The 17539-nt window shown below is 38.3% G+C and overlaps 1 protein-coding gene across 1 annotated transcript in view; it reads right to left on the bottom strand.

Moving 5' to 3' along the window:
• Positions 1-2828, bottom strand: part of CPB1 (carboxypeptidase B1) — a 39595-nt gene extending 36767 nt beyond the window's left edge. Inside the window, exons 1-2 of the mRNA XM_032630726.1 lie at positions 2755-2828; positions 2571-2646 (exon numbers count right to left, since the gene is read on the bottom strand). Coding sequence (XP_032486617.1) covers positions 2571-2646; positions 2755-2825 — 147 coding nt within the window. The 5' untranslated portion in view covers positions 2826-2828. The remainder of the gene's footprint in view (positions 1-2570; positions 2647-2754) is intronic.
• Between the last annotated feature and the right edge of the window lie 14711 nt (positions 2829-17539).

The following is a 17539-nucleotide window of genomic DNA, read 5'->3' as shown; positions in this document are numbered from 1 at the left end:
GGCATCCAAGATCCAGCTAGCAAGTGGTAGAGCCAGGAATCGAACCCAGGAAGTCTGAGTCCGGATTCTCTGCTCTTGGCCACCAGAAAATGTTGAATTTTAGGTAACTAAAAAAATACTGAGGATGTGATTGCAGAACTTTCTCAGCAATCTTGGAGGAATCAGAGCTTGAAGGGATCACTGAGGAGTGGAGGGGGCATGTCTTGGATTTCGTGAACAGGAAGACACGTGAATCCCAGAAGCGGGAGCTCCAGGGGCCTGGCATGGATACTGGCAAAGTAAACTGGAAGCAGATGGACTGTGAATATTCAGAAAAGGAAGCCATGATCCTTGGGAGCCAGCACGGTTTAAAGCAAGAATAAGTCAAGCCAAAAAAAAGAAAAAAAAAAAAAGAATAAGTCAAGCCCAATTAACTTCATGTTATTCTTGAAAGAGACCACTAGCCTGATAGGATGCTGAATCTGTATCTTAGCAAAGCGTTTGACCAAGTCTGTGCATTTATATTCTTCTTTACAAGCTGGAAAGCACAATGTTAGCTGTAGGTAACACCACAGTAACTTGGGTAGTAGAGCAAACTCATCCAAGGAGAGTTGGTTAATGAACCACTTTCAGTGCTTACTTAACACTGTGTCTGGCATATTGGAGCCTCATGATAAATAGGTATTAAATGAGTGAACCATGAAGGGTGCCTCTAATTCTGTGCTGACCCCTGACTTACTTAATGTTTTTCCTTTATCAGTGACAAAGATAAAAGTCAAGAAGGCATGTTTATCAAACTTGCTGGTGATACAAAGTTAGGGCAAAGAATTATTTGGATGAGTGAATTAATTTTTAAAACTGTCTCAATATGCTATCAAGATAATTTTTAACAGAGTAAATCTAAAATCCTGCATTTAGGTTAAAAAATCAATTAGGCAAGTATAGAAGGAAGAATACCTTGCTTGAAGGTGATTCATGTGAGAAAAAAATAGCCTAATAGTTTTGATCGGCAATAGGTTTACTATAAGCGAAGAGCATTCTAACTGTTCAAGATGCTAAAAAGAATCTTAGGCCCCATTAGTAAGTGTCTGCTTTACAAATGAAAGCAGGCAATGGTCCTACAGTATGTATTAATCAGAGCACACCTGGAGGTCCATTGTCAATTCTGAGAGCTGCATTTTAAAAAAGAAATATAGACAGAAAGATTGAGCTATATTCAGAGGTGACCAGAATGATCAAGTGTCTGTAAACCAGTGCTAAGAGAAATGATGGAAGGCCTGGAAAAGATAAATCTTAGAAGTGAGACAGTATTTGACTCAGCTAGGTCCAGTGGGTCAAAGATAGAGAAGGTAGCTTTCAGCTCAGTGTAACGATTAAAATGATTTGTAAGGGCTTCCCTGGTGGCGCAGTGGTAGAGAGTCCGCCTGCCAATGCAGGGGACACGGGTTTGTGCCCCGGTCCGGGAAGATCCCACATGCCGTGGAGCGGCTGGGCCCGTGAGCCATGGCCGCTGAGCCTGCACGTCCGGAGCCTGTGCTCCGCAATGGGAGAGGCCGCAACAGTGAGAGGCCCGCGTACCGCAAAAAAAAAAAAATTTGTAAGGCAAATTTGCTACCTTGAAAAAGCAGTATTCCTACTATCCTTGGAAATACTCAAACAGTTTTTATCAGGGCTAGTAACCAGGGATGCTGTTTCCACTGAGGAAGTTCAAATTTGAGTGGAAGGCTGCAATAGATGGCTTTATATTCTCTTTCAATTCTAACCTTCTGAATCTGTTTCAGATTATGACACTCTTTACCTTCTTTTTTCCTCCACACCTTAAAAGCTAAAAAGATAACTATAGAAAGATAGATGGATGGATGGAAAGATAGATACTTAGGAGCTAGTAGAATATTTTGGTTTCTATATTCATGAAAAGACAGCATTGGATCAAGTAAACTATTGTGGTCAGCAATAGCTTCCTGACACACTATATATATATAATTAAAACTGTCAGTTTTTATCCCATATACAGTGAATTTTTTAAAATAAAGTAGCCTAGAGATTTTGGTTTCTTGAAAGTAAAATATGAAAATCACTCCTGGCTTTTTACCTTCTTTACCTCCTTCATGCCATATCATTAAGAGGGCCTGAATCAAGGTCATGAAAACTCAAGCTGTTTGATTTGGAATGAAAGAAAATCAAAGAGAACAGATGATACATGGGATGTGGAAATGAATATCAAGTTGGACAAAAGCCCAGTTTTTCTGTAATATCCAAGCTGATCATTTTTCTCTTTTGCCTTAGAAGGGAAGTTACTGTACATTAGATGTTCTATGACCTTTGCAACAGTTTCAGCTCATTCAGTTGTCATGCTCTGGAAGCTGTTTAAAAGTTATCCTGGATTTGTAATACTATAGGGCTTATGGCCATCTAATTTAGGCAGAAAAAGAAGGCATGGGGGCACTAAATGTTTTTCAAGTTTTTATTTCTTGCTACAAAAGCGCTATAGTTAATATTTCATGTCATTCTTCCTTTGATGGAATCATAGTGTAATCTAAGATTTTAAAATAAGTGTGAAGGAAACCCTATAGCATAGAATTGTTATTTACCTGCCTGGTGCTGGCCAATTCACGGAGTAAGTTGATGTCATTTTCATTTTCGACACTGACACGGAACACCTTCTCCCTGAATGGTGAAATACAGAAGAAGGAGAGAAAATTTAAAATTGGGTAATGTGTTCAAATTTTTTGGCTAGCAAAGAAGGGTTTCTCATTTAAGGTGTCAGTCACTTACCCTTCAAAGTGCTCACCAGAATGGTGAGCAGAGGCTAGGGTCACAGTCACAAGAATCAAGAACGCCAACATTGTGCCTGATTAGGTCTTTTGGTGGGTTTCACCTGCTTTTATAATTGGGGTGTTCTTTGTTTACTTCTCCTGATTGCAAATAGGCACTATCAAGTCTTGATTAAAGGTTTTCCTGGCATTGCTGCCCTGGTAGCTGTGTAAAGTCTGCGAGTATATCTCTCTTAACACCTGTGGAAACAGCAAATAATCTGAAGTTCAGCCTGTCTGATTTGGATGTCAGACCTAGAATAGTCTGGAGGTAAAGGAGTTTTAAATAAAATCTATTTTATAGCCTTTAACATTTTTTTGATTTGAGAATTATATAGAACAAAGTCTATAGAATTTGACATCCCAGTCAAGGTGTAGAACATTTTCATCAGCCTAAGAAGTTCCTTTGAGCATCTTTCCAGTCTATTTCTGTACTCCCCTCAGGCAACCACCATTCCCATTTCTAGCTGCATGCGTTAATTTTGTCTGTACTAAAACTTCATATAAATGAGGTCATATGGTATATATTTCTTTGTGTCTGGCTTCTTTCATTCAAGATAACACTTTTGAGATTTATTAGTGTTTTGTTTGTATTATTGCTTTGTTCCTTTTTATTAACGAGTGGTATTCTATTGTATACCACAGTTTATTTTCCTGTTGGTGGATATCTGTATCGTTTCCAGTTTTGTGTTATCATGAATAAAGCTGCAATAAACCTTGTATACAAGACCTTTTGTAGATATATGTTTTCATTTTGGAGGGAGGTAAATATAAGAATGGAATTGCTAAATAATAATGTAGGAGGGTTTCACACTATTAAGATTCTGCCAAACATTTTTCCACAGTTGTTGTATCATTTTAAGTTTCCCCCAGTATCCAGTTGCTCTGCATTCTCCCTAACATTTTGGTGTTATAGTCTTTAATTTGGTAATTTTAGTGAGTGTGCAGTGGTATCTAATTGTGGTTTTAATTCATATTTCCCTGATGCCAGTGACATTAAACATCTTGTAATGAATTTGTTGGCCATTTGTAAGTCCTCTTTTGTGAAGCATCTATTGAAGTCTTTTGCCTTTTAAAAGAAGTTAATTGTTTGCCTTTTTATTATTGTTTTTCTTTTATAATTTGGGTCTTTTACATTTTTTCCCAAGAAGTCTTTGACTATCCTAAGGCCTCAAACATATTTGCCTGTGTTTTCTTATGGGAGCTTTGTAGTTTAGGTCATTATGCACAATATAAGTTATGGATCAACACATTTAAAAAAACATGGGTATCCAGTAGATCCAGTACTATTTGTTGAGAAGGCTTTTATTTCCCCATTGAATTATAGTCGGTGTCTGTGTCAAATTCATTTGGCCGTATGTGCGGGGTAATTTCTGGATTTCATATTGTGTTCCATTGATCTGTTTCTCTAATTTCATACAACTATCACAGTGTCTTAATTATATATAGTAAATCTTAAGGTCAGAGAGTATATAAATCCTTCAGCTTAGTTCTTTTCCAAGATTGCTTTGGCTACTCTAAGTACTTTACATTTCCATATATATTTCAGTGTCCACTTGTCAATTTGTATGAAAATAGAAAAATCCTGCTGGAATTTTGATTGGTGTTGCACTGATCTATAGATCAGTTTGGGGAGAATTGATATAATTATACTTTTGAGTCTGCCAACTTATAAGCCTGTTATCTCTGTACATTAATCTGGGTCTTTGTCAAAAAGTGTGAAGGGTCTGAGATACTATCCTACGTACAAGATAAAACGTTATCCAGCCACAGTTTCATAGATGCTGGCAGAAGACAAAACTCCTGGATCAAAATTGAAGGACTTTATTATGCAAGCACAGCATAAGCTTTATGTTTGTTTCAGTCCTTTTACTCCCCAGTCCTATGACGATGATGTGGAGGTGGGCCCAGGTAGATGCTGGGCGCAAAGGTTTGTGTCACAATTGAGGTATACCAAGTTTAGGAACCTATCAGTCTTATAAGGGAGCTGCTAGCAAATCTGCCCAACTTTTACCCCGGAGGAGACATTAGCTTTAATATCCTGAATGGCAAACAGAACTTTCCTTTGCCCTAGAGGGGGATGTCATTTCTGTCTTTCAAGTTGTTTGCTGTACAAACATCTTTGAAAAGATAGTCCAAAATAAAAGCCGTCCCAAGACATGCAGAAACAGAGGGATCCATGAAGACTTGTCTCTCAACAGTTCCTACCTCTTTCTATACACTCTTGACTTCTGGTGAATTTTTCCGTGAGTGTGCTACTCTGTTGGTCACTCTTACTAATCTGACTGAGAGGGACTGGGACCAAATCCATTCAATTTGCCTAATATGGCATTTACTTAAGGTTAATATCAACAGGACTCCCAACAGTATGAGGAAACTAATCTGTAGTATTGACCTCAGCCATGCCTCCCCTAGGGTACCAGATCTAACCAGCTGAAGAAATTCCATAAAACATCAGTGTCTGCTTTAGAAAGTCAGGTAGCTTTTTTCTTAAATTTCAGTATTGACTGTTCCACTGAGACAACAATACAGTTACAACAGGAAATATTAGCTATTGTATAAACTCCACCATCGCCTGAAAGAAGGGAGTCTAGAGCAACTCTGTCATGTGTGACAACTTAGAGTAGGGGTTTGGATCTGGATGGCTAAAAAAAAGAATGACATAATCGTTGTGGATGACTTGTGGTATTGTACTTGGGATGGTAAACAGGCTAGAGAATTTATTTCAATTGGTGCTTTGTGAATCCAAGTGGAGGGCAATTAGGATTTTCAGTTAGTAATTAACATTTGTTTTTGTTAGTTGCAATAATTTTTCATAGATATTAAAATTGCTGCTTCCCATCTCATGTTTATATATTTAAATTCTTCTTTTTTATGCACAGCTTTGGTGATTAATAAGCCAAGAGGCACCTTTGTGTCTGTTTGCGTTTCATGTAACAGCATGAGATTTGGGAGAGGCTGTAAACTGCCCCATGGAGTTATGATTCATCCTATGTGATGTCTCACTTTCTGGAAGAGCACTTCCCCAAGCATATTCCATGGTGTTAAGTAGGAAAGGGTTCTAAGGTCAAACGTGTTTGCTTTAAACTAAAGTAAACAAACTCATTTAGTGTAGGACTTTTTAGAGTTGTTAATATGTATTGTAAATTATCAAAAAGGGGCTCTGATACAGCATTTCCCAAACATCTCACAGTAGAGTGCCAGGTTGGTTAAGTCCAGCTAAATTAGAAGGTTTAGGACTATTGCTAGACCATTGTGTCTGGTTGTGGAACGTTTTCCTCAAAAGCATCACTTAGGACCAGTGATTTTGGGAACACATTTTGCGAAACTCTAGACTGAGTTAACAAAGGGAATGACATTAACTTGTGGATTCTTGGTCTGTTTTGTTCAAGGCCAAAAAGTTTATTGTGACTTCAGTGTTAAGGTCAGTGGGCTAGGTGCTATCGGTGTGATTGTAAAATACTAAGAATATATTCAGAAGAATGTTTACAGGCATGTTTTGAACACCTACCTTGGATTATAAGTTATACTGTTTAGATGGAAGTTCAGTGAATATATACAAATGTATATATAGTTACATTTGATTACATTTAATTATATGATTTATGATATTGAAGTATAACTTGTTTTCGGAGCTGTATAAATAAAGCTTCACTGAAGGATAGACAGGTCCAAGAGAAGGAGAGATGGACCTGCACTCTCTATGTTTCTAAACAGTACCCTGCCTCCAGGATGATGTTGTCATGGATGTCAGGCTCTCCCAAGTTTCACCAGGCAGATAAGTCACTCCTCCTCTCAGGAGGGGCAAGTACTGATCACCCCTCCTGGGAGGAGTGACTCAAAGTGACTGAGTATTCAGAGATGAAAAGGGCTTGATTTCTGCTCTTCAAGCCCTGCTGTGCCAGGTATATTAGTGGTTAGACACAAATTTTAAGGAAGTAGTTTTCTTGACATCTTTCTTATTTTTTGTAGAGTGTGGGTTTAACAATTGGGTCAATTGATGATTCTGGGCAAACCATTCTCTCAACTTGGGTGCTACCTAGAACTGATGGGTGAGAAGTAAATAGAGGGCACTTTACTGTTAAAGGACCAGATGATTCAAGGGAAGAGAGATAAATCAGGGAATGTGCAATTTCTGTTAAGTCAGAGAAAACAGTTCTAATGACTTGGAGGAGTTCAGTTACTTTATACATATATTTGTGTCTATTGGATACTGAATAGGAAACATTTTATATAAAAATTATTCTCTCAGAAACCCAGTATCATCATCATTGTTGTCGTCATCACCATCATATTCTATCATCAGTTGCTAGACCATTTACTATGAAAGAGGAACATTATTACTTCAATTCTGATGTTTAAAACATGATAGGATTTTAGGTGATAGAAGAGGGAAGTTCCTAAATGGGAAGTTATTTTTGAAAAAAGTTAGCTTTTGTTTCTGTTTGCATACAGTCAAAATAACTGATTGTCAGTCAATGCAATGAAAATTCTGCTCACATTTTATCATAACTGAACTGTCCAGTTGTTTGTGAAGCAGCCAGAATTTCTGTGTAATTTGAGTGGTATAACTGATTGATGACACAGTCTGTGGTATGGCTCCAAGGAGGGCAAAAACGACCTGAAAATGTTATCCAGGTGTACCAATGGCCTGTTAGCTTTGTGTAATTATATTTAATATTCAGATAGACTGCCTTTTTATGGATGTGAAGAGGGAGGCTAGTAAACATTTTCTTGGAGGCTTTTCTCTCTGGCATCTACTGCTTTTGGTACATGCATGTATTTTTTTAAACATGTCATCATCATTAATGGGCATAGTCTGCATATCTCTGGTGGGAATGTTGTTTTGTTACTGAATTGCAGACCAGTATTTTTGAAAGCTGGGGGATAAACAGGACAACTTCATCCCATAAATCTTGCCACCTGACTCATCAGTTTGAGGTTCCTTATTGAAACAAGGAAAACATCTTTAATCATGCAAATATTTGGAAACTGCAAGCATATCTCTATTAGGAATTTGGGACATAATTAAAATGGACAAGTTATGATTGATTAACTCATGAAGAATGGGTTGGTTAAAAGGCTGTTGATTCTTGTTTTATCCTTATATCAACACCCCATCAATAGGAATTAAGAAAACAGCATAACTAGGTTACAGCTCCTTGCTGAGGGCAATTAATCAGGACAGAAGAGTGGGGAGGTAAATTGGAATGATGCCAAATAAATCAGCCTGTTTTTGGATCTACAAAAGATTTATCTTTGTTAATTCTTATAGACCATCTTAATATTTTGATCTTTGATTTGTGTATTAGATGATAGATTTTAGGGAAAGATTGGAGGTATTTTGAATTTTTAAATTAATAAGTGACCTTTTTTGTATTTCCATCTTAACAGCTTTGGAAACAAACTTGTAAGAAGGTGTACATTTCCACCTTTAATTCAAATAGAAATATTTGTTTTATTCTAGTCTGTAAGATAATGGCGAGCTATTTTTATTTTAAAATGCTGTAACAGAACATTCAAACTCCTTAAAACCTTTTGAGGAAAGGGCAGTGTTTTAATAAATAAATGTTAATAATATAAAATGCCATATGGGTAGAAAAATAAAAGCATAAAATCAATTCTGAAAAGAAAATGTCAATATTCTCTGACAACCTGTTTACTCTTTACCTGATACGAATCTTCAAAAAGGTCTGTGTTCTACTTTGCATGGCTCCAGTTCAATTTCAATTTATTCTTAAAATTAGTTTGGAAGGGAAGCCTCCAGGCACACAGATAATGCCCCTGATGCTGTCATTTGGCAATCTGGTTCTAACTACCAGATTGGTTTTTTTCTCTTCCCAGGTTCTAAGTCATTGAGACTCTTGTGTTTCTTTTATATTATTATGAGGTAATTTTATAGCCAAATACTATGACACCCACTCAGGTTGACACTTGAGAGTAACAGGTTAACAACAGATTCTTCTGTAGTTGTTTGAAAAAGTTAACATTTGAGTGCTCAGGAAGATGGTCAGTACAATGGGTGTTAGCACTTGGATTTTCACCCTTTAGGAGTGGTGTATATTTTAATGTTGGAATGTTTTCAGGTCCCTGTGGAGGACTAGGTATTATATCACCATACTTTTAAATAATAAAATTCTTCCGAAGAACTCTGAAAATTAAATAGCTAAATTGACACCTTTATTGAGATTTAAAAGAAGATTCCAGAATCTTGGCTTGTTCAGTTTTTTTTTTTTTAACTTCAGAGTTTTTTGGTCTCCAAATGCAAGCAGGGGTGAGCTTGCTTCACAATTAATGACCTAATTTTGTAGCACTGCATGCTGCTCCCCAGCATTGATCTGACTGGGAGGCAAGTCTGTTAAACATGATGTCAGCAGAAATTATTTTGACAGCTGCCAGAAGCAGTAACGTAAGTCTCAAAAAGTATTCATTTTAGAGTGTGGTGGTCTAGAATATTGGTCTGATGTATACATACTAATGGATGATCAAAGACAGTAGCACAGTATTCAAGAGAAGAACTCATAAGGAAAAGCAATAACATTAATGGAACGTTGGGAGATAAGGCCGAAGCCCACAAAAATATCCCCTTTAATTTCAAATTAGAACAGCAGAATCAAAGCACGTTCTTCTTCTTGATGGTCTCTGGTATTGCTTTACTGTCATGAGAAGTGATTCCACACTGTATGAAATGCCATCCCTGATACATGGAGTATTGGCTGTTGATAATACTCTTAATTACTCTTGATATTGGTCCCTCTTAATCTGAAGAGAGTGCCTCTGTGGATGGGCTACTGTTTTCATTCTCAGGATTGATGATCCAGCATCAGATTACGTGATAAACTTGCTCAAAGCATGGTCTTGTGTTTTCTAACAGTGTTAGATAAACATTCAGTGTCTGCATTTCAGAGTGGTAACACAAGGATGAGTCAAATAGCAAATTAAATTTAGGTATGCCATCTGCTGCCTTTATTTTATGAATTCCAGCCCATAGGACATTGACTGGGCATGAATGTATAAGCCATTGTCTTTTATTGTTGGACTTACTACAAACATTGGATAAATGTTCACCCATGCTGTCGGTCTTCTTAGAAAGAGTAAAATTCAGCAAAAATGAATTTTTTTTAGTTGTTGTAAGTTTTTTGTTTTAATAAAAATAAACCTCAACAGAAGAAAAACAGCATGTACTCATTTCTCTGAGTGCCACATCTCAGCAGGCTTCAGGAACTCATCCACAAGGGGTAAATTGTTTAATGTGTAATTGTAAGCAGAACTGTAAAAAGCCATACTAGGCTTCCATGATTTTATTCTCCTCTTCTGGTAAAAGATCATTACTTCTCCCTGGGCCCCTCATGGTTAAGCCTTTTATAACTTTTCCAAGAAAGTTCTTGATTTCTTCTGATGGTGACTCTTATGCTGTGTCTTTCCTTCACAGTGGTTTCTTTAAGAAATCATGTTTTCCCAAATGTTTCTGAGGCATTTTTCTTATTTTCTTTCTAAACTTAAATTATAAAAAGTCTCCATTTTGGAAGGACGATAGGTACATTTTCTTTAAGCAGTTTAATGTAAAGTATGAGTTTATAGACATGAAATTACAGTTTGGTGCCATCATTTAGAGGCATTCTTATCTTTCAATATCTGTTCCCAGTCTGGCTCTTTAAGAGCATCTGCTCAGATGCAGTGCTTACCAGGACCATTAAGAACTGCTTTTCAAGGACTTTTGTAGATTTTTAGCTAACACCATAAAATGAGCTCTCCATTTCCGAGGCTAATAAAAGTCTTAATGATATGTGCATCCAACAGATGGGACAGAGGGCTATTTTGGCAGTGGGCAGTTGAAACCTGCCCTCAGTTGTTTGTATAAGGCTCTCACTAAAGTCAATAAAAGGTAATTTTCACACACAATTTAGTTCAGAGTATAAAATGTGGGAAAGAGTGGCTGGTTTAAGTCCAATGGGCATAAGGGTAGCAGCTGGTAAAAGTTTAGTTTGATGGCAAATTCTAACCGACAGACTGACAAATTGATCAAGAATAATACAGGACCAAGTCACAAACTGTGGACAATGGCAGTGCTTCAGAAGCTGAGAGAAGGATGTAGCTGAAGTAATTATCCCCAACATCTCTGGCATAAGCCTTGATGATTCCTTTTTCTGAAAAGCTCTTTCTCTCACTCTCTTTTTCTGTTCCCAGTCTTCTTTCTTTTTCACTCTCTAACTCATACCCATTTTTAAACTCATTCATTTGCTTATTTCTGCTTAGCATTTTGTCCATCAAATGGAATGTTTATATATATTAATACCTCAGTGAGAGTATCATAATGGCATCAGGCAGATACAGAATATAATGAACATTCCTGCCCTGCAGGGTCAGGTGTGTGGCTCAAATCTGCTGATATGAAAGATGGACTCCATGTATTCTTCCTGGTTATGGTAGGGGATATTATGTTTAAGGCAGGTAAGACTTGAATGGGGATGAGAAAGAGTCTAGAGACAGGTTCATAAGTGAAAGTGATGCATAGAAACTGTCAGGACTTTGCTCTTTCATGCACTTATTAAATGAATTGATAATGACTTATGCATATTAATAGCTTCATGTATTTTGGAAATTAAAAAAAAGAGTTAACAATGTTTTTGGCATGCATTATTTTATCTGATGCTGGTGATCTCTGAATATGGTTTAAATGTATGCATGGTAGGTATGCAGAACAGTTTCGTATTCTAGTTCAATCTTTGAAGGCAAGTACTGTAACTCTGTACTCCAAAAATACATGACAAATGAGAAATGAGCTTAAAGTCATGGAATTAATGATATTTTGTTAGGCTACTGCAGGGTTTCTTAATCTTAACGTTATAGAAATTTTGGTCTGGTAATTCTTTGTTCGGGGGTTGTCCAGTGCATTTTAGTCTGTTTAGCAGCATCCCTGGACCCTACCAATTAGATGCCAGTAGTAACCCCCTTATGCCCTCTGAGTTGTGATGACTAAAAGTGTCTTCAGACTTTGCTGAATGTCCCCTCGGGGCTAAACCTGTCCTGTTGAGAACCACTGCTTCACTGGTAGGATTAGCTTGCTTCCAAGCCAAGCTAAGTCTTCTGAACTTTAGTAAGACTGTAGACCCAGATGGAGAGGCAAACCAGGAAGAAGGTATACGTGTAGCATGTTTAGATTAGACATCAGTCATGCCTTTTATGGCTCCATCATCATCCATAAGAACCTATTAGAGTATTACATCACGAAACAACATCAGCGACAATGCGGTACTTACATGCCAGCCTGAAAACGATGCTTGCTCCAATAGATTATTTTCTGGAACTGAGCAGTGCAGAGAGGTTGGTGGCCTTGTAGGCAGCTGCGGTTTTGTGAGGTGAAGTGGAACCACTGTACCCAGGGCAAAAGAAGCCTTGCAACATGGCCTGAGGAGTAGAAGCTCAGATGTGACAAGCGGGAACGCAGCAGCCGTTGCCTACAGAGAGGGTGGCAGTTACTGAGTGGGAGGCTTTTCTTGACTAGAGGTAACTTGAATTCTTTAAAGTTCCTTGGCATTTGTTTCTTCTGAACATCTGCAAGCACTTCGAGTCCCCGAGAGGAACTTGAGTTCCATGCATAGTCCAGCTGGGCCTGGAGCCTGTGACCGCAGTAAACAGACTGATGCTTTCTCACTATTCCCCATATTTCTTGGGCTTGATTCCTTCTACCCTTTCCAGGTGAAGACAAGCTGGGGCAGGGGCAACTAGGAGCTGAGTACTTCTAATTTCTTTCTGTTTTAGTTATGATACTACCGCCCCAGAATGAAGTAAAGAAGAGGGGCCCATTTCTTGTTAATTCTTGTCTCCATGATCCAATTAAACGATGTTTGTTATCCTTGACATTTCCCCATAGCACATTCTGGACTTCAGCCTACCTAATGCTGTTAGTTAAAATCTGTGTAAGCACCAGACATCCTTCCTTATTTATGTTTTTTAATTTTACATTGAACACATATTTTTAAGTTTTAAAGGTATATTCCATTTATTTAGAATTCTAAAGGACCAGTGTAATTTGCTGATTTCTAAGTTATAGAATTCTTAAAAATGTGTAGCTGCTCACTAGGTGATTTAAAAGAGGGTGGTTTCAAGACGGAAGTGAACGGTGCATCTTCTTTTGAAGTGAGATTGTGCTTCAGTGAGTGTTTGAATGTGGATGCTGAGGACATTTCAGAGGTAGGGGATTATGGGTGATTGTTGAAAGCCTGCTTAGTTGCTCAGATCTTTTTGATAACAGGCTGTTTCAAGTTAGTTTTGGTCTTTCCAGGTGCCATAGTTGCCCAAACACACCAGGCATTTTCAGACACCCATGCGTTTGCTTGTGCTCTGCCAGCTGCTTGAAATAGCTTTCTTTCTGAAGCCCAGCTGAGAAAATTCTTCACCTCCTTCCCACAGTTCTTTGAATCCAAGGCACAGTGTCCCCCTCCCCATTTTTTTTTTTTTTTTTTTTTTAAATTTCGGCCAAGCCACGCAGCTTTCGGGATCTCAATTCCCTGACCAGGGATGGAAAGCAGGCCATGGCAGTGAAAGCGCCACATCCTAACCACTGGACCACCAGGGAACTCTCCCTGTGTTAATGTGTCCTAATTTGCTGTGATTCTTACAATAAATAGCACATCATAATCAAATTGGTGACTTTTTTTCTTAATGATATGTAAAGTAATGGTTTATTTTGTAACTGATGGTGATTTAGATTTGATGAAATACAATATATGAATCTACACTGCCAATGTGTTACCCAAGTAGAAATGTACAGTAGGCAGTTGGAAGTGATTGTCTGGACCTTTGGAAAGGTGAAGGTACAAAATACATTCACCCATCCCAACATTCCTCAAAGTCTCAGTCCTTTACAGCATCAACTGTAAGGTGGAAAAGCACACTCCCGAGAGATCATGTAATCTGAGGATTGATGAGAAACCAATGAGGATGTAAATTTATACAGCTGTGTAACTATCACCAAAATCCAAATTTTAGGATCTTTCTATGAGCCCAAATAGATCTCTCAGGCCCCTGTACAGTTAATCACTGCTCCCATCCCCGGTTCCAAGCAATCACTGATCTGCTCTCTATGTCCATAGCTTTTTTTCTGGGCATTCCATATAAATTGAATGACCTGGATTATTTCACTTAGCATAATGTTTTTTGAGGTTCATCCATGTTGTAGTATTTATCAGTAGTTCATTCCTTTTTATTGCTGAATAATATTTCATTGTCTAGATGGACCACATTTTGTTTATCCATTTACCAGTTCATGGGTGTTTTTGTTATTATGAATAATAATAAGAACATTCACATATAAGTCTTTGTGTGGATATATGTTTTCATTTCTCTTGGGTAGATACAGAATAATTTCTTGATCAAACTATGTGTTCTTGTCTCAAGAGCAGGATATTCTATAGACATCTTTGCAATCTTTTTTTTTTTTTTTTGTGGCCTCTCCCGTTGCGGAGCACAGGCTCTGGATGCGCAGGCTCAGCAGCCATGGCTCACGGGCCCAGCCGCTCTGCGGCATGTGGAATCTTCCCGGACCGGGGCACGAACCCGTGTCCCCTGCATTGGCAGGTGGACTCTCAACCACTGTGCCACCAGGGAAGCCCCTGCAATTTTCATTTTTACATGGGGTTGTATTGAAATCTTGAGTTATATACCTAAAAATTAAAATACTAATGAGTATGTGAATATGAGAAGTGCAGCTAAAAGGCTGTTAAAATTTACTTGGCATCTGGTACAATTTACTGTCATTCACTAGTAACTACCTCCAGTCTTCCTGTCTGGAATAAAAATGACATACATTATATTTACTACTCTGCTAATACCACCAAAAAGCCTAGCAATTTTCATTTCCAGACTGCTCTGAGGCAATGTAGCAATCTAATTCTTTAAAACTGTGTCCTTTAATGTATCATTTCACCTCCTCCCTTTTTTGTCCCTTTATGTTTGAAGGACATTTTACATTTGACAACTGGGATTTAATTGATTCTTAAAGGGGCTAAGAGGAAAAGTGTTATTTGTTTTAAAACCTTTTCAAATCCAGAGCAACATGCAAGATAGTTTATTAATTTGCCAGAGAAGTTAAGAGGTTAGAAAATTTCCCCCACCTTGATTTGCTCTGTTCTCTGGCTTCTTACAACTGCAGAGCAATCTAGAGTCCAATTCTACATTTGCATATTTTTGACAGTATGAATAGGGAAAATGCGATGATGATGAATGTTAAAGTAATGTTAACAATGACACTTCTCAGGACATTTCAGCTAAGTTGGTAGTGATAGAGTAAGACTTATAATATGGTCATTCATTCATTCATTGATTCATCTATTCATTAAACTAGACTTATTATTTCTACAGGTATTTATTTAGCATCTTCCCAGTGCTTGACACTGAGCTAGGCACCCTGATTACAACTGTGAACAGCAGTTTAAATTGTACATAGTAAAGAAAGAAACTATTTAGCAGATGGCTTTCCCAACTAATTAAAAAAAGAGTTACTTTGCTTTGGAAGAAGAAATTTGCAACTTTGAGTTACTTGGTTTAAAGATCCTTGGGGCTTCCCTTCAGCTCTTTGATATAATAGCTTGGTCGGCATTTTTCCTAAATCACCTATGAATTTGGTACTGAGCAGCTTCTAAGATCAGGCAAAACATGACCAAGGACAAGAAGAATCATTCTCTAAATTGAAAATTCCAAGACCTCCGAGATGAGGCCTTCTGAACCCTGTGTCTCTTGTTGAAACCTAAGGAGAAAGATATAAATATTGTTCAAAAATAAAAATGCAAGATTAATTACAAGCATCTCAACACAGAATAAAAATGTGCTGTGTTCTATTCATCTAAAATTCTTGCACATTTCTTTACACTATTGATCTTGTACAAGATGCTTAATGTTTGCTTCAGTTGAGTGTGATCCTTGGTTAAAAATGACTGCTCTCTTGGGTACCAGATCCCCAGATTAATTTCCAGATGAAGCATGATTTAATTTTTAAATTCAAACTTTTCTGCATCAAAATGAGCACTCATCAGGTGACATCTAGGGAGTGAAACTTCTTATAAACTAGAGAAAATGCTATCCTAAGTTTTGGGAAGAAAGCCTAGAAACTAATGATGCTGTCATCTAAGAGAAAAATCATTTTCAACACAGGCATGTATCAAGTTACACTTCAAATTTATTAAATTCTAATTCATAGGGATATGGAGTTGTCCAGTGACCCTACAAAGACAATCTCACTGTAGTCCAACATCTATACTACATTTTCCAAAGTGTGGACATCCATAATACTGGTTGAGTCATACCGGGGTCACTCTTGTTTCTCTCTAGACTTTTCTTATATAACATTAACAAAACATTGAGTTCCAGTATTGTGACATTGTGATTTATAATAAGAAATATATATTTGGTTTTTGTCCCCATTCCTAGCACAGAGCTCCTAAAACCCTTGGAATTTCCTAAGTGATAAGAGCCATAAAGGTGTCTTGATTTTCATAATAAACCTCTTTCAACCACATCTGAGTGTATGTTAATGAGGTGACTTTTGGAAAGCACATAAGTATGGGGGCTGGTTGCCGGGAGAACTAACTGTGTAATTAGATGGTTGGAACTTTCAGTCCCACTTGCCTGCCGTTGGGGAGGGAAGAGGAGTGGAGGTTGAATCAGTCACTGATGGCCAATGAGTTAATCAATTGTGCCTGTGTAATGAAGTCTTCATAAAACTCCAAAAGGACAGGGTTTGGAGTTTCTGGGTGGGTGAAAGCATGAAGATTCAGGGAGAGTGCTGTACCCAGAGAACATGGAAGCTTCCAGCCCCTTCCCACATAGCTTGCCCTATGCATCTCTTCCATCTGGCTGTTCCTGAGCTATATCCTTTTATAATAAAGCAGTAATCTAGTAAATAAAGTGTTTCTCTGAGTTCTTTGAGCCACTCTAGCAAATTAATTGGGTGGTGGGAACCACTGGTCTACAGCTGGTCAGTCAGAAACACAGGTGCTAATCTGGACTTGTGATTGGCATCTTGAAGCAGTGGAGGTGGGGTGAGCAAGCCTGTGGGTCTGAACCCTTAACGTGTAGGATCTGATGCTATCTCCAGGCAGATAGTGTTAGAATTATTTCTGCTGGTGTCACAGAAAATTGCTTGGTGGTATTAAACACACACACACACACACACACACACACACACACACACACACACACCCCAGAAGTATCAACCCGTGCCAAATTAGTAAGTGCAGTTTAAAGATTCTCTATTTGTTAGTGCAATAGCTTTTTTTTTTTTTTTTTTGCGGTACATGGGCCTCTTACTGTTGTGGCCTCTCCCGTTGCGGAGCACAGGCTCCGGACGCGCAGGCTCAGCGGCCATGGCTCACGGGCCCAGCTGCTCCGCGACATGTGGGATCCTCCCGGACCGGGGCACGAACCCGTGTCCTCTGCATCGGCAGGCAGACTCTCAACCACTGCGACACCAGGCAAGCCCAGTGCAATAGCTTTTAAGTAGAAAAAACTGTGTTTGGTTTTGAAGTATCAGAATAGGAATACAACCTATGTTTATTGTCTGCCGGGATTAGATTAGAGGTGATCTGAGTTCCATAAATATGCCTTCACTAGCACAGGCCCACAGGAGAAAGTGGGGATTTTGACTATCCAAGGAAGCATGCCCTAAGGAACACTCAGCCTCCTGTTTTCTCCTGGTATTATGCATATGCGGACGGTGGCCAGGTGGAGGGTTTGGCTAGCCCTGCTAA

Source organism: Phocoena sinus, chromosome 4, assembly GCF_008692025.1.
Source record: "Phocoena sinus isolate mPhoSin1 chromosome 4, mPhoSin1.pri, whole genome shotgun sequence".
Lineage (NCBI taxonomy): Eukaryota > Metazoa > Chordata > Mammalia > Artiodactyla > Phocoenidae > Phocoena > Phocoena sinus.
This window is presented reverse-complemented; position numbering and strand designations above follow the sequence as displayed.